Source organism: Egretta garzetta, unplaced genomic scaffold (genome assembly GCF_000687185.1).
Source record: "Egretta garzetta isolate BGI_Z169 unplaced genomic scaffold, ASM68718v1 scaffold1007, whole genome shotgun sequence".
Classification (NCBI taxonomy): domain Eukaryota; kingdom Metazoa; phylum Chordata; class Aves; order Pelecaniformes; family Ardeidae; genus Egretta; species Egretta garzetta.
This window is the reverse complement of record NW_009260361.1, coordinates 207364-225542: the sequence shown is the minus strand read 5'-3', so window position 1 is coordinate 225542 and position 18179 is coordinate 207364. Positions and strand designations below refer to the sequence as shown.

Below are 18179 nucleotides of genomic sequence, written 5' to 3'. Positions count from 1 at the left end.
AGGGCCGATGCTTTGTTTGGGCTTTGTGGGGGTTTGCAGCCCCAAAGCCATACCGAGGTCAGATGCACAAGATGCTGGGTTTCTGGCTGTGGAGGTGAGGGACTGGAGGAAGGGGTGGGAGCTGCAGATGAATGTTCACCTGCTGCAGGCAGTTGACTGTAAGCTTGGGGGCCTGCTGTGTTCTACAGTTGATGATGTGCTGGGAAGTGCGCTGTAAGGTGCTCTGACTGCAGTTTAAGCCTCCGGCCAGAGAGGTAAGAACCAGCACGAGCAATGACGTGAACACTTACCCAGGTAAGATGTTACTTAAAGTTCTTGGTAAAAGTGTTTTTCATTATGTAAAGCGGGACTTTGGTTACAGACCCACCTCTAACACTTGGGTCTCATTCTTGTAAGCAGTCAGGCTGAAAAAAAGAGCTATCGGTGTTAGAAAACTGAGCTTCAAAATGTGTATTAGGCTGTTCTGGACATGGTTTGCAGCGAGGCAAGCTCCTGGGACTGGAGCCTGGCTGTGATGAGGCTTTTGTAAATGAAGGTCTGGGTCAGGGTTGACTGACTCCCATTGATCAGCCACAGCTGTCTGGTTGGTTTTTTTAAATCAAATTAGTACAATAGGATGAGCAATATATTGGCTAAAGTTCCTGGCCCAGATAAACAGGCCAGGAACAGAAGAAAATAATTTGAGTGTTACCTGTGCTGCATTATTTAATGAAACTTTTATTTATTAAGATTGTTAGGAAGAAGGCATGGAACATAAGGATTTGCAGACTGAGGTAGCTATGCCTCCAAGCTATAGTGCGCTCACTTCTTCCTCAGCTGAAGATCACAAAGACTTCTAAGCTTCATGGTTGGATTTTATTAAAAAACACCAGAGAGCATGGTTATTTTCAAGTACAGAGAACTAAGACATTAGAGAAGAGATCTAGAGACAACGCTGTGCTAATTGCACAAGGTCCCCTCTGATGACTGAAGGCACTGAAAGCAACTCATCCTTCCCTCTGCTTGCTCAGAGTTCCCTTCTGTCAGCTTCCAGGCATGACTGCGCCTGTGCTCAAGAACGTCCCCGAGGCAGCCATACAGTCCCCGTCACCCTGCGTTGCCTTTTCTTGCATCCTCCTCAGCTGTCCTGCGCAAAGGCATCTGCCCGAGCTCCAGCAGACACAGGGGACAGCCAGCCAGAACTTCTCCTTTCTGCCACCCGGCTGCGTGCGTCCACAAGAAACGATGGCTGCTGTCTCCTTACAGAGTATTACTGGGGGATGGGGGGAAGGAAGGGCGGCCATTTCACTAACTGGAGTACCTGCGTGCCTGGCCTTGCCTCTTGCCCAGTGACAGGCAGTCCTCTGAGCTTGTATTGATGGGGGACATGTTATTGTTTAGGCTATGGAGAACAAAAGGTTTGCGTTTGCCAGAAGACAGAACTGAGCGACATAACTACACAGGGAAATGTCAGCCTGGGGTAGGCCTCTCATTTGGGCAACCTGGGGAAGTGGGTAGAAGGGGGAAGTCTGAAAGCTTAACAAATACATGATACAAATGAGCAGCATACACTGGTAAGAGCAGGCACTCGCATAACATAGGCCAAGTAAGGACTAAGGCCTTTGGAAAACGTGCATGAGTGACTTCATCCAGCTTAGTTTCACATTGAATGCAGCAAGCAAAAAAAAATAAATAGAAAAAGCCGTAGTCTGAGGACAACAATCACAACAATGTGCTAAATAGTGCAAAGATGGAGAGAAAAACATGTAAGGCTTTAACAACAAAAACCTGAGAAGAGCAGTAACACCATGGATGGATGAAACCAGCTAAAGGTGCCCTTGGGAAGCACAATTTAGCCAACAGCCCTGCAGTAAGGCCAGAAGACACTGGCGGCAGTGATCCAGACCCCTGTCCCGATCCAACAAAACGCAGAGCAGCAGGAAGAACACAAGCAGAGCCCTTGCGCTGAAAGTACCTGCTTACGTGGCTTCAGAGGTGGGCAAACAGAACAAGGGGCTGGGAGCATGTGGCCTGTTACTTTTTTAAAATGGATGAGGCTAAAGAGGCTTTTGCTATGAGAGGAGGGAACTGGACAGCAAGAAAAGGATGGAAAAGAACCATTTCAAAAAAAATGTGCCAAAGTTTTACAAAGCCAGATATGCCCATAGAGTATAAAAGCACTACAATTTTAATCCTTACAGTAAGATGTTAAAATCAAGTATTTTTTTCATAGTTTTTTTTAATCCTAATATTAATAACAAGTGGTTTTAAGATAGGATTGCTGCTTTGTGACAAAGCTGCTTTCTGTTATTTCCAAGGTCCTACAGCTAGGTGAATGGCAGCACAAGGGCTAGGAACGCCATCAGCAGTATTAACTGGTTGAATTTGAGTCCCTTTAGGATCTGGAAACAGAGAAGGTATACACTTGCAGTAAGTGTGGATCTGGAAAGAGAGAAGGTATACACTTGCAGTAAGTGCTGTTTCTAGATTAGCAGGCTATTAAAACGAAATTAAAAGTCAGGTCTCCCCTAAAATGGGGATTGCCACATCCCACTTCATTGTGCAGCCTCTACCTGCCCACAGCTTTACTCTCTTTCAGAAAACTTCTCTCACAGGGAAAAGCTGATGAGCATGCATCCAAGTATAAAAGGATCATCCTTCATAATGTAGGCAAGGCTTACTGTATCATCACCATTTATGTATTTCAGCATCTGTTTCTCTCATCTAGGAAGAATTTCATTTTACCAGTAATCCATCCTGAAGTGAAGTAGTTTGGATACATTTTCGGAGCAGGATGCTTTACTATCCAAAGGATTCATTTTACTCCTTTTACACCTTCCAGTTTTACTGTATAGTAGCAAGAGGATGGAGGGAGATGAGGAGCAAAAACTACTGTTAAAGTCCTCACGCTTCCAGTGTGGTGTGAGGCAGCTCCAGCTGGTTGTTCAGGTTGTGTTACTCGGCTGACCATCAGTCTCATTAGCAGCTGATTTGCCCAGGTTATTCCAAGTGCTGGAGAGACTCTGTTACCCACGACACTATAAAGCAAGCATTAAAAGTTTCTGCATGTATGAATTTAATATGAAATACCTTCTGTTGTAACAAAATTACACTGGGAGAAACGATCTACTCTTCCTGCATTTACTGCTGTTTGCTATATTTATAGGTCTTCGAAGACAGAGGTTACAGGGTATACTCACAAAACTACACGCTAGGTTCTCTCTATGTGATATAAAACTAGCAATAGCAAAATGGTTGAACTTTACACCTAGGAAGTGTGTAACTGTCGGCCCTGGATTCCATTTGAAGATATATTTAGAAGTGTTGGGTAGCTATAACACCACGTATGTATTGCTTTCAACCTGAAGTTTAGAACAATTTTTTTTTTCCTGGAAAACCCACAATCTCTCCAGTAAAAGAATTTCAAGATAACCAAGGAAAACTACCTGAACCTTATACTTGTTCTGTGTCAGCTTCTGAATCTGAGGACATAACTAATTCCTTGCAAAACCACATTTATGTAGCGCACCTATCTTATCTAGTAAATCAAGATTATAGCTAGGATTCAAACAACAAATATGTATGTTTGAATGCTGTTAATAACTTGGTGTCAAATGATACTTTTTTTTTTTCCTTAAGCAACTAGCAAAACCAACCCACAAGGTTTGGTCAATATATTTTTTTTAAGCAGACAGAAAATGCACTTGGTTTTATCAGAGACAAGAAAAGTTGCAAAAATACTCTTGTGTAAGCAAGTACACCGGCTATTAACTCCAGGGAATTTTTCCCCCCAACTTGCTGATGAGGAATTACCACATAAGTCTATATGACAGTTTCTTCCATGTTACAGCACATGAGCTATTGCTGATCTCCAGCAAATACAGCACGGCTGGGTAAATGCACTACTGCTCTTAGTACGCTCTGGAAATTTATCCTGAAGTTATAAAACCCACAGTGGTTAAATGCTGCTGTGTATGACATGGTTACGTTTCTGTTGTGGGTGACTTACCTACAACTGCACTGAGCAGCTTCTGACTCGCTCACTGCATCCGTCACCTAAAGTAGAAGAACAACCTTTGAAGCTGACCTGTAGTTACGCATTTGTTTTAGCCACCATAAGGGCAGGGAAGGGCCTGAAGCCAAGAAAATCCAAGTTATTTGATCACATATTAAGCCAAGTTAGAAAACCCTTATTCTTTCAAGGCAAACTAGAAGGGAGTTGTGAAGTGTTATCTTAGTTTTCAGTGCTACTTTCAGTGTAGCTAGCTACAACTTACATGAATTTAACTAGTACTAGGTACTTAATTTGTTAAAAAAACCCCAAACAAACATCAAAACAAAAAACTACCACACACAGAGAAGTGTTCCAATGCTGTATCTGTCAATAAAAGGTACTGAAGCCCAATCTCCAACAGGAGTCCTGTTCTCAGTGATTTCACTACCTTTGAAGGCCTGCTTAATGGAGCAGTTTGCCTTAGACTACAGCCTACAAAAATCTACACCTCTTGACTCCCTCTATCGTCTTTTAGTGTCATGATTCTTCCAGGCAAGTTCTTGATGAAGTACAGCAAATGAAGTTATGTAAGTACTTCTCTAAATATAACGTACAGAATGGATTACTTTACAGCCATAACCTTCCTCAATGTTGTTATATTCACAGTTTATTTCTGTAACTAGAGACTGGATGTAATGAGTCACCTGCCAGTAGAATACAGTCTTGAAGGACCCTTTGTTAGCAAATGGTCAGACTGTTGTCAATTCAGCATCAGGCAGTGACCTCATCTATTGTGAACCAGCACCCACGTAACACTCCCCATCATGGGAAGGCAGATCTAAGCAGCTTGCTTAAATCACTTTTTTCCCTCTTGTGCTGAGCCAGCCCAAGGCAGAGACTGGATACATCTAGACCTGTCTTACCCTTCATCAGATCTTCTTTTGCTAGATGGGCCCCCCAAGCCCCCAGGAACCAGGCAGACAGCCTTTTCAAATGCCTGTACTCAGAGTATCCCAGAACTCAGAGTAGCCAAGGAACTTGACTCCATTGGTTGGCTTCATAGGGTAAATGCTGAAACACACAAACCTTTGCTTAACAAAGAGCAAAACCCAACCCATGTTTCCCAAGGAGAACAAGTTGTCTTTAATAATACCAAAATTCAGAAGGCAGTTACAGGAAATCTCAGTTTTCCTTAAAAGCTAGCTGACCCTATGAAAGGTTATGTAAGAAAAAGTTGGTTAAAAAATTAGGAGTAACTGGAGGCTGAAATTTAAAACCTACTGAATCTTAATGGAGATCTTACTGAAAATAAAAAGACTGTGCATGCCTGGAAGGTGTTCAAATTACTGGTATGTATGAATTCTAATACACTCCCTTCCAGTTACGGTAGCAAATGTTAAGGTTTTACACACTGCCCCTTCTGTAGTTCCAGAACTACTCCTAGGGAACAGAAACAAATCAAACAACAGTTGACTTGATGTTTCTAGAACCTCTTTCTTTCTGGTATAAAAGTTTTCTTCATTCAGCTTTTTTTCCCTACCTCTTTTCTTCTGCTGTGAGAAGGAAACCTCAGGGCTGAGTACTTTTTCATTCGATGGAAGGGCCTTCCAGAAAGGAAGTTTCCCCATGGTGGCCTGCCTGCACATTTACTTACCTCTTGCTCAGACCGCATTCCAAATGTGAATGCTTCCTCTCCAGCACTCCTATGCTTCTTCAATTTGTGATTAGACTAAGAGCAGGGTTGTGCCGCTTCTACAGGACAGAAGTAGTGTCTTGTCTAGTTTTCTCAAAAGAACATTCTTTTTGACTAGTATCATTGTGGCCTTTTTTTGATTCCACTCGAGTCAGCTTGCATGCCTTCTAATGCTTTAGTGATCTCAGCAGTTACACAAAAATGCTGAGCTTCACAAAAATGCAGCAAAGTCCCTGGTGTTTCACTGTCTCCTGTATATGTGGAATTTAACTGTGCATGCAGGGTTCCCAGAGCAATCCCGCTGGTGATGGCATTTGAAGCTAGTGCTAAGAAAGAACTCTGTTACTTTAGTTTGATGCTTGGTACAGTTGCTATAGACATCTATTTTTGTTAGTTTTAACAGACAACCTTTGAGAATGTCAGTCTCTAAAAGCTTAAATGATACTTTTAAACTCGGAGAAGTTAAAATACACCAAAGTACACCAGTTTAAGGAAACTTCAGTTTCCATCAGTCATTAATACTCTGTTGACAGTGTTAAATACAACACCAAGAAACCTGCATACACAGATTTTGCCTGCCCCAGCCATTTATTAGATGGTCCCTATGAAATGAGAAGCAATGTTGATGTCATACCTGATTAATGCACATTATTGGAGTCCTGAATCTTGTGCTTAAATTGTGAAGCTGTGCTCCAAACATCTGCAAATACCGAGCCTTCCTAACAGAATCTGAAACTCCAAATTCGCATCGAAACAAAGCAGCAATAGAGTCTATGACCACCAGCCTCACCATGCCTCTCGTGAGCAGTAGGGAAATCCTTTTGGTAATGCAGTTGTGAAAGGTATCCTGCCACAAAATACAAACAGCCAGCATTGAAATGGTTCAAATAATTCTATTTGTAAAGTCAAGATAGTAACTACAGATGCCATCTTTGAAACACGAGCTGATGGAGTTTCTAATCATAAAGTGATTTTGTGGATATGTAAGTCTCACTAGTAACCATTTTTCACAAATGTCTTCGGGTTTTACCCTAAGGAAAAAAAAATAAAAAGACCAAACTGCAATGTACAGTTATCTACAGCTCTGACTTAAATGAATTATTTACCGAGGTTTCAAAATCTCAAGAATGCAATACTACAATCGCAAACCATTTGTGTTTTGCAGGAGTGGTTCTCACTGAACCACTGAGGATTCGAGACCAGCATTAAATACTCAAAACAGGTAAGTTAGAGACTCTGCTGCTGTGCCACTAATGACATATTAACAGTAAAATACATAGCTGCTAGATCAAATTCATATTGATCAAGAGTCTTACAAACATAAGTAGCTGCAACTTGTATCCTCCCTATTAAAAAGTTTTACTAACTGAACATTTGATGTCACCAAACATTTCAGTTGCAGGAAGTTTAACTAACAAATATTTTCTAGGGTGCAACTTCTATCACATAAGAATAATCGTAGTAGTCAGATGAAAGGTCCTTGTAAAGATAACAAATCTTGTCTTTACCAGTGTGGTCTATAGCAGCTGAGCAGAAAGGAGGACAAGCTCATGGCAATAATCTCAGCTTCTGGCCACCAGAAATTTTAATGTTGGCAAAAAAAGCAATAATGTGAGTCACAGTTCTTCTGAGTGGGGCCACTCTTTACATCTAAATAGAGGCTCACAGCTTAGAGCTTATATGCATCCAAAATTACATATAATATCCTCTAGCATATCACAGCTTTTAAAACCTAATTGCAATTCTCAAGTCTGAATTACAGTAAGACCTATTCTACTAAATGAGCTGCTTTTTACAAAATAAGTAGTATAATATCAAGGGGTTTTTTTTGGGGGGGGGGAAGCGTGGGGTTTTTTTGTTTTTTTTTTTTTTTAAACTGAGAGGGAAGACTTACTCTGAAGAACATATGACTGCTTTCCATTCTGGAAAATTGATTTTATTTTTTTTTTTTTGTTTCACTTACTGGTATATCTACAGGAAACTATGTTACACTTCAAACATTTCAGTGTTTGTATGTGGTCCTTCTGTTTGTACAAGTCTCATTCTTTTCAAGTGAATACATGAAAAACTCGATTCTTCAGAATGAAGCAAGTAAAAAAAATTTTTGATGTTAAAATACAGAACATAGTTGTGATTTGGGTTTCTACTGCAGTTGCTATAATCTGCCTATCTCTATATAGCAATGCATTCTATGTATATGGATACACATACACACAAACTGAATCTATATGTATATATATATGAATTGTAATAATCTGTTGTGCAGTTCCTGGACTTACCAGTGAGTGTAGTGTTTTACTTTTAAGGGTATTTTAGAGAGATGCTATAGGGTGATTCTCTCCTTTTTTACAATAACATACTCTATAGCTTCCAGAAACTACAATTAGAACTTTAATTAATATTTCCAATGAACAGGACATGGAAAAGGTAGCTTAGCTGCTGCCTGGACCACACAGTGAGTAAGTGGCAAGCATACTAACATACAAGATCTTCTTATACTTGCAAACTACTATTAAGAAACACCAACAACTGGAGTGATTTAACAAGTGCTACTTTCAAGTCTCAGGGAAAACAGACCTTCTGACTCTAACAATAAAGAGCATATTCACGCGTACGTAAGAAAAAGCACAAAAACATGGGGTTACAAGGCAAGAAGTTTGTATCTTTTCCCCTCCCGTTCTACTATGACGCCTTACAGGCAGAGGGACAAGACAGTTGCGTTGCTGTGGTTATGGTGTGCCATCACCGATTCCAGGCATCATCTTTTGTATCCTTTCCTCCTATCTGCTTAAATTACAGTTTAACAACTCTGGTGTTATATTGCAAGTTAGTCAGGATACACACCACCTTTTGCAAGTACATTTATATCCTGTCTCCAAACTCAATGAAGATCTCCCTAGAAGCTGCAGTAAAACCAGCAGCAATAAGTCTTCTACACTTTTATAAACATAATGACTTACAAAAATCCACTACATGATTTATTCTTTAAAAAAAAATTTAATATTTATCTTTTAATATCTTTCATAATACAACACTGTAATAATTCTCTAACAGCAAATTGGAGAGATTAGGAAGTATTCATTACAGATCTTAGTTCACTTTTAGCCTTTTGAAAGGTCTCCTATATCAAAAAACCCACTGTGGTTACTGGATTACAGTGTAATAATTACGCGTTCTTAATTTGTGCTACTACTTACTAGGTCTGCTGCATGCTCCACAAAAATACTGTTTCCAAACTTGATCTTCTGTATGATATCAGCCGGAACATCTGCACGCAGTTTACATTGTTGATCTATGAGCTGTTGCAGACGCTTACTTGGGAATACATCTTCTGTACAAATGTAGACAGCTCCTATATTCGAGGAAAACACTTCTATTATTACAACAGGGCTCTTATACACAGTTTTCTTAACAGCACAAAAATAATACATTCTGCACTCAAAAGCTAGACATACGTACCTGGAAATTCATGTTACTTTTTTTGCAGCCATATTGAATCAATGATGATGAACAACAAAAACCCCTTTGCTGTAGTTGCCAGATCCTTTTTTTGGTGCCTGCTGACACAGTTGTATTTTTGTACTCTCCACTAGGTGACACTCATTTCGCACAACTGCAGAACACCTGACCACCTAACTTGGGTGACTACGAGTATTGTAATTTATCCAACCCACAAATAGAGCAATACCGTATAGTTTGCCTATTCTGGTCACAACCACAAAGCACAGCACAATTTTATATGAAGAAAATTAACTATCCAGCCCAAACCAGTACAACTAGTATTTTGATTAATTTCACTCAGTGTTTTCAATTTCTTTTTTTTAAGTTTACATATGGAGGGGTACTTATTGCCACAATTTGTACACCAGTTTAAAGAGGATCACTCATCCAATCTCAGTCCAATTAACCCTTCCTGAAAAGGGTAGATTAGATAAAAAGCATTATACTTTAATCACATTACTGTGAGTGATGTCTATATATTTTTACTGCGGTTTCTAGTTAACAAGTATGCATTATTGCAGAGAAAGTTAGACATACACATCAAAGATGTCGGGGAAAGAAAACAGAAATACATGCAATATTTTCTTTATAAAAAACTGTTACTGTTATTGCAGAGCTAGCAAGAATTATCAGCTAACACTTACAGGGTTACATCTAAGGATTAAGTCCACTCACTAAAATGGTTGAAGCTGCTAACACAGCTTGGCAACTGATGTGCTTGGCAACATGAGACATCCTGAACATTTATACCCCAATGGTCCATCCCTATGCTGGCTCTCCAGGGAGCAGAAAGTCCCATTTCCAGATGCAACTTCCAAATCCTCTATATATTCCACTGAAAAAAAAATATGAAACTCCATCTAATAGTAGAAACTGGAAGATGTCAGGACTGGATCAATTAAAAATTAATGGTTATTTTATCAATAAAAATATTTTGCTGATGGACGCCTGTATAGCACAGGCTATTGAATTCTCTATATAAGACAAAGATGAGCCTAAGCCTCATTTTCTCCAGGACTAAACTTGCATCTTTTGCTCAACTCTCCCCAGCCCCACCGTAAATTCTTACATAAACCACCCTACTTCACATGTGAAACATTAAAAAAAACCCCAACAAAAAACATTTTTCAAATACACAGTCTTATTTTTAAATACTCAAAGCTATCAGGTAAAGCAAAAATATTTATCCATGCCCCCTGATTAAAAAAAAATTGTCTTTGACAGGTGAGAATTAAAGACCTTCCTCAATTATTAACACACAGAAAATATTTCATCATCTATGCTTTCCAAAGGAGGTACTGAAATTCCACAATTTCTATTTCCATTCTACCTAATAGCAGGTTCAAATTATACTTCAGCTCCTTTTTACTTTCCTTGGCCCTACCAGGCAATAGCATTCATCACTAGAATATTTCCCAAATTACATTACATATATATATATACACCATGTCAGAGGGAACTGAGGGTTCTTAGCAGTTTGCAACACTTGACAGTGAATGAGGACTACAATAAAGCATTAGTGATCAGAGCAGTCATGATCTGATCACAATTCCTGAACTATAACACATAAAAAACCCTAAGAAGTTGAACGATGAACATTTTCTGTACGTTTCCCACTTTTTTCCTATCATTCGAGTGGATGGAATTCTGAATTTTAAACAGTGGGCATAAATGCTGTCTTTGGTAAATACACCAACTGAAGTCATATGCTGTATCTGTCGACACAAATGAGCACATATACAAATAAAAATAAAAAAAGTAAAGAAAGAGAAAAATGAATCCACAATTACTTGAATCCATAGACTGCAATAACATCAGCAGCTAGTTGAATACTACCTGAAGTTGAATGATGAAGCTCAGGCAAGGAAAACACAGTAAACTATTAATTATATCACTTAACTGCTTAAGGCTTTTTAAATAGCTAATTATTAAAACAGTTAACTAGGTGAACCTTAACTTTCTTGAGCATTTCCCTAAGTTAATTTCTCATAATTGGACTAATTTTCATATCACTCTCCAACTTGACAGTGACAGCTGGGTGAGTATCAAATAGCCAGCTATCTTTACTAAGGGCAGTTCATGCATTCCTAATCAGATTTTCAGTTTCACAATTTCTAAAAAGCCAGTAATTTAGGAGAAATTTCTAATCACAAATTTGACATTATGTACATCTAGCACCAACACTCACTCAGGTAAGTCAATTATGTCTTGCAACATTCACACCACAAATGTGAAAACCATTATGGTGCAAATTCAAACCCAAGTAAACAAACAAAGAAATAAAAGAAAGCCCACCATGATACGCAGCTGCCTTAAGCCCATATGGGTTCTGAATTTCATACTAACAAAAGCTATGCTAACTTGTGTTAGCATAGCAGTGTGACAGTTCCTAACGTAAAACATTCTGGACTTCTCAACCTCCATTCTTATTCACCACTGACTGCCTTTTACGCAACACTGCCTACTTGTGAAAGGCAGGGATTTCTTTACTGCCAATACTGGCTTACAGAGAAATCATCTGCTTTCTAAAAATCGGACCTGCCTTAAGCATTACATCCCTTGTCCTCTCCTTGGTTTACTTAAAAAGGATGGAATGTCCGTTACTTGAGACTTCATGGTGGTTGTTTTCCCAATGCAGATTTGCATTTCTAGATAGATCAGTGCTCCATTGATTAGATAACTATATTTTGATCCAGAGTTATTGCAACATTCAAGACATTTCAAAACAGAAAACCTGAGAAACTTGCTGGAAAAATACATTTTTTCCAAAATTAACTTATCTGGAGAAAAAGAAATGTAAAAGAAATGTAAAATTCTCCTCTTTGCCAATAATTTCAGTACAGTGATAGGAACAAACATAAAGCAAAAGCAGAAGAATATAGAACAACCACGTAATCTTACTGCATTACAAACATATATACACAGTTGTGGCCCAGTTTCACATTTATACCTGATGAACAAGTAAATCAAGGCAAACAAGGTAATCCTACAGCTGTAATAGGCAAAAAAGAACAGCTGGAGAAGCAAAAATCTGGTCCTCTCTGCTCCACTGGTCCAGCAACCTAGATTTGAAATTCCTGATCAATAGATACACACTCTCCTCTTTGTAAAATCATGACAGTGATTTTAAAGTTCAAGTGAACACATTCATTCAGGCTAGGTTTTTTTAGTGAAACAGTTCTACTTCATAGAACTTTCCTGCCTCAGTTTAGCTTTGTAAATACCAGCATTCAGACACACCTGCCAGTCTTCTACTCTGCTGTAATGCTTCTATGATACCAGTTAAATCTACTACAGCAGATACTGTCCTCCAGGTACATAACTGGTCCATTTGTGATTTCTACAAAATATACAGTGGGGCAACCTTATTTTTTTTAAGAGCTGCTCATTTCACAAAACAATATGTAATTTCCATCTTGAACTTTAAGAGAGCTAAGCCACATAAAATATATCAGACGAGCTTTGCCTTGGCTTAATATTTGAGTTTCACGGTACAAAGAGAGTGGCACTTTCTCCTACTGGGCCTTCATTAAGCCTTTTCAGCTTTTGTTTGTGTTCTTCAGTTTGAACCACAATGAAACATTTGATTAAGGAGAATACACATCTGTGCATTAAAAATACATGAAGTGCTTCATAGCAAAGTTACAAGGGCTAGAAGAGACTGACAAATAACTAAACTCAGTATTAAAGACTGATGCCTAATTATGAGGCAAAAGCACTTAATATTCACATATCTTTAAAGATAAGTGAATTGTCATAACCTAAACAAAAAGAGGAGGTGAGTACAACACAAACAAAAGGCTACGGCATTGTGCTGTTTACAGTTTATTAGGAAGCTGTCAACACTAACAGCAAGTCAAGAGTCAGGCTTTTGAGAAAGAAGCTGAGACACTCTTAAGAAGTCAGTCATCCCCAGCGATCTTATAAGCTTCTTTCCTCACAGGTCCACAAAAACCAAACAGAAAACAGCTATTTCATTAAATCCCAGTGCTTTACTGTTATTTAGACTGATAAAAGTGCTATGATGGTTGTTAACCAAAAAACACTCCAAAATCAAGCAAACAAACCACTAGAAGACTCCACTCTCAAAGAAGGACAAATTTTGAGTCCTATGAACATAATCTGTCACACACCAAACCAGCTTGTTAACAAGAATCGGTAGCAAATATTTTTCCAATTCTTAATTCTAATATGTCACATTACATTCATGTATTACTTATGAATATGGGCACATAAAATACATTTGGCCAACATGCGATTGACCATAACTGACATTCCTAGAATGGCAGAAAGATAACCTTGAGGCAAAGGATGTCCCAATTTCTTCATTTGCTGCCAACCTCCTAGCACTGAGAATCGTAAACAAGATTAGCACTAAGTCAAATGAAGTAAATACACAATAAATCTACACTGTCTGAAGAAATGTATTTCAATACCACCACCTAAGAGAAAGGAAGTTTCTACCACTAAAAAAAAAAATACAAAACCAAAAAACACAAACCCACAAGCCTCCATAATTTTAGATCATTAGGGAAGTTCTAGCACTGAGATTAGTCTTCTGTTGGTAGTGCTAGACTTCTGTGAAAGTTACTAAATGTTCTCCTCAAGTTCCCTAAAGAATAAAACTCCTCATACTCAACATAAGCTTTTAATTCCTGTATTTCTCATAAGAGGCTCAACACAACCCTTATTTATAGACTGCAGAGAAATCAAATTTCATTTTCCAAGTGCTATGCAAACAATATCTGCTGCGATGACTGTATGCAGTCCAACAGATGGTAAGATACCACACAGAGTAAAGAACTGCAAGAATTAGGACTGCACCACTCCCTTAGCTCTCCAATTTCTACAGCAGGATATTTCTGCCTTCTATACCTTCGAGATCTTCAAGAGTTCTGTCCTCTCAGCCCTTCCAAAACGCCCTGTTTCTCTCACAGGAGCACTGGTATGATGGCCATTCTATCCCATCTTCCATGAAACACTCAGGGGTGGGTAGATGGGGAACACAGACATGACAAAGCAATCATAACGGCACCAAGCGCTAGGAGCGTATGAAACAAGAACAGTCTTCAAACACAAATAATGTAAAAACTTGCCATTTTGCAGCCCTACAAGGAAGACTGTAGTCTGGCACAAAAGCCAAGAGTGCTATCAGGATGTCGGGCACCTTGTTCTGTACTCTGTTCTGGTTTGTTCCTTTCTTTCAACATATGTCAACGCAGGGATATGTGCTGGGGCACGAGTAAAAATGTATTTGCATTCAAACCATTTGCAGCAGTTAGTGGCACACGGGAATTGAAAAAAAAAATATTTGCTTCTGCTCTGATTAATGACATAACTTAAAGGAAAGTAATGTAAGCCACAGGTTAATTAGTATCCTTTAAGCAAGATCTTCATTTGGACATTCCATGATTTTTCCACATGGGTAGATATAGTACAGGAAATAATTAAGTTTCCCCCCAACAAACCACTGAGCTGCCAAATTAAACCCAGCGCTGCATGGAAGGAAGAGCAAGATCACAGCCAAAACACACCCAGGGCAGACTACCAGGACGCTGACCTTTCAGAAGTAACACAAGTTTCCTCCCTTTCTAAGGGAGGATGCAATACTAAAACCCAAAAGTATTAGGAGTTAGATTGATATGCTAGATGCTTAAAAAACCATACTCTAATCAAAGAATAAACCTACTTACTTTGGTAAAACCAAGAAAATTGCAGGTACAAAACAATATTAACTTTCTTCAATTAGATTTCCATTAATTTTACTCTGTAAATCACTTTATTGTTATAAAACTAAATATTCTTTGAAATTTGAGACCTCCAACTAGGGAATATACACAACATACCCAACGTTTGCAGAAAATTATCTGACAAGCTGTTTTGCTGTGGTTGTTATCTGAGCAGTCTTTAAATACTTATGACACCAACACTTTTCATGTATTGTTCGTATGCATCTAGTTTAACCCACGGTGGCAGGCAGGTAAACAACAGCCAATAGTAATTTTGCGTTAAATTAGGTTGTGATGCAGGGCCTGTGCACAGCATGCTTTTCTCTCTATAAAGATGCATTATTAACTAACTAGCTGACTACTAATGCTATTGCAGAAGGGTAAGACATGCACTGAATATGTGCATCTACTTCAATGCACTGGTGATGCTCTTAAAGACAGTATATTCCTCCAAATGGCAAATTCAATATTTACATTTCAGTACTTACCAGACTCTAATCCACCATATCTGTAAGGATACTGCACACAAAGGCACAGTTGTAAACTAATCTGAGTCTTCCCAGCGGAACTTTCCCCAGCAAGTTCTGTGATTCCCACTAAAGGAATGCCACCTTTTAACAAGTTATCTAGTACTGAACATCCTAGGCTTAGCTTCTGGCGTTGGGAGGTGAGATGATCTTTATCTTGGTAGAGCTGAAGTGCTGCAGCGTTTTGGATTTTTTTTTAATGATTAAAAAGGGAAAAAAAAGAAGAAGAAAAAAGAGGAGTTTCAGTTAGTATCTTTCTAACACAAAATGATGTAAGACAGAGGCTGCATACCAGGTTTATATCTACAAGGGATGCTTTCTTTGTTGATGGGAGATTTTTCTAATTCAGCCTGGTCTTCCTCACCCCCCTTTCCCCACAAGGCCTACTAACTGAATGTCTGTTCAAAAATTGATAGTTTACACTGAGCCCTTTCTTCCTCTTGAACTTTTTTCCTTTCTCTGCATATAAGGAGTCTCCATGGAAAACTACACTCTGGAATATATTGCCAGCAAGGCTCAAGCACAGCAATTATGGAAAAGAAAAGCTATAGCAGACTAGGAAACAGCATAGCAGGCATCTGGCCAAGATGCCAGATATCTATATCTATATAGATATATAGATATAGATATATAGATATATATTTGCATATATATGCAAATCACAAGAAAATAGGTTTTAAGTACAGAGCTGCCACAAAGCATTTGCACAGGAGGAGCTATTAGGTCTTGCCTGATTTGGAATGAGGTGTTTATATCATATCAGTTTATATAGTTTTTAATATATAAGTTTTTCAACTAGTCCTAGTCCAAAAGGAAAATAGTAAGAGGGAAAGACAGAAAAAGGAAGTATTTTGTTCCCCTAATCAAGTTTTCCAGACTGGAGAATCATTTAGTCCTGTTTGAAGCAGGCTTGATCCTGAAGAATGAAGCCCATTTACTTCCACCTACCTTCGAGGTCTCAGAGGAGCTGTCCTTAGGATAGTTAAATAGTCCACTACAGTAAAACTAAAGCACTTGCCTTTTCATTTTCAGAATCCCATTACTGTGTCAGTGAGGAGCCAAAACCACATTTTCTCCCAGTGACAGTATTTTAAGATTTAAATAGAACATTTTTTTTTTGTATTGACTATATTACCTGTAAGCATACTGTTTCTCCTCAGCGCATGAGAGACTGTTTTCAGTAAGCACTGTATATCTGCACTGGACAGTTTCATCAATCTTTGCAAGTCTGATCCAGAAAGATTTAAAATCTCTTTTATTGATTTTATGTCAGCTGAAATTAGAAGAGTATTTATAAATACTTGGGCTGGATTACAGTCTTAGGCATAAGAGAAAATTTTTTCCCACTTTCTGCTACTCATTTACTTGAGGTTTACCTACACTGCATTCTTGTAAGCAGGGTAGGCAACATTTACTTCAAATGTACCAAGACATGCTGTAAAATTGTTTGGAAATTTATTACTGGAGTATGGGGAAAGTCATCACTTCCAATTACTCAAAAACTTGCTTATGAAATACTTAATCACAGTTCTAAAACATTACTGTACATCTATATGCTTACACCCACAAATACACCGTTATGTAAAGAAGACACTATGGTGGCAGATCCATTAGTGAGAGAGTGGCAAATTAAGTTACCTTTCTTAAGGGCAGCAATTACTTTAGGGTTCAAGTCAAACTGGTCCCAGTCCATTTCCTGATACAGCACTGGGGTGAACCATCTGTTATTAAAGTGCCTTTTATCAGATATACATGCAACAAAAAAATAAGCATCATTCAACATGAAACATTTGTAGGAACATTTTTTTTAACAATATATTTATCAGTTATCTTAGAAAAATAGCAGTGATTCAGCACATTGGCAGAAGTCTTCTCAACAGGTGTTTACATATATGCTGCTAAAGGGTTCAATGAATAACACTGCAGTTAATTACTAGTAATTTTGATTTCTTGTGATTCTGCATAGTGCTTTTGCTCTGGATTGAAGCTTGCAATGTTGGATAGCTGCTTCTATCCTGCCACTCCTTACACAAGCTTTTCATTTTCAAATAGAAAAAAGATCTCATGTACATGCAACATGGAATGATCCAGGGCTATGCAATGTGGAATGATCCAGGACTATTCATACACTGGATAGTCAAATATCTTTTGATGAACTAAAAGCAAATTTAGCATTTAAACATTTAAATCAGTTTGTTTCTTATAACAACATTAAGCACTCTTTTTAAGATTTTGATCTAAACCAGAATAGTTTAGCACTACAGCTGCCCGGAAGAGCACTGTGGGGTTTGTCACCATTATTCAGATCATCTTTACGAAGGACTGCAGCAGACAGAAGAATATATGACATAATACATTATACAAGAGTATGTGGCATAATGTACAACCCCCTTTTTAACATGGGGGAGGAGAGGTTGCCACGGATCCTGCTAACAGTTATCTTCAAGCAACACCCTGACGAGAGTTACAAGTCAAAACTTACCGAAGCTAATCATGATGACGACCTTTGACTGGAAGGACTCCAAACCATTTCGCACGCTCCGCGTACATGAAGCCCCTCCACCGCAGCCACTGCTGGAGGCACTGGGAAGAGAAGGGGGGGGTGTCACCGGGAGGAAATTACTGGAAAGCCAGGCGTGTCCCACCAACGGGGGCACCGACAGAGGCCGCCCGGGCCTACCACAGCCCACCCTGGCACAGAGAAAGCTGAGCGGTAACACCCCCCCGCGGCCCGTTCCTCAGAGGGGAGGGCGGTG

General features: G+C 38.9%; 1 protein-coding gene across 5 annotated transcripts; it reads right to left on the bottom strand.

Annotated features, from left to right (window-relative positions):
• Positions 1 to 2389: 2389 nt before the first annotated feature.
• XRCC3 (X-ray repair cross complementing 3) lies at positions 2390 to 18171 on the bottom strand. 5 transcript variants are annotated; one of them, XM_035898468.1, is made up of 8 exons: positions 17906 to 18171; positions 17062 to 17159; positions 16559 to 16696; positions 15385 to 15597; positions 8864 to 9018; positions 6301 to 6513; positions 3989 to 4035; positions 2390 to 3017 (listed from the first exon to the last, which is right to left on the bottom strand). In XM_035898468.1, the coding sequence occupies exons 2-8, from the start codon at positions 17114 to 17116 to the stop codon at positions 2795 to 2797; spliced, it is 1044 nt and encodes a 347-aa protein (XP_035754361.1). In that variant the 5' UTR covers positions 17117 to 17159; positions 17906 to 18171; the 3' UTR covers positions 2390 to 2794. The 5 variants fall into 5 exon arrangements, with proteins under 5 accessions (XP_035754361.1, XP_009641296.1, XP_035754364.1 ...); XM_009643001.2 differs by having other exon boundaries at positions 17062 to 17144; XM_035898471.1 differs by lacking the exon at positions 16559 to 16696.
• Positions 18172 to 18179: the final 8 nt, after the last annotated feature.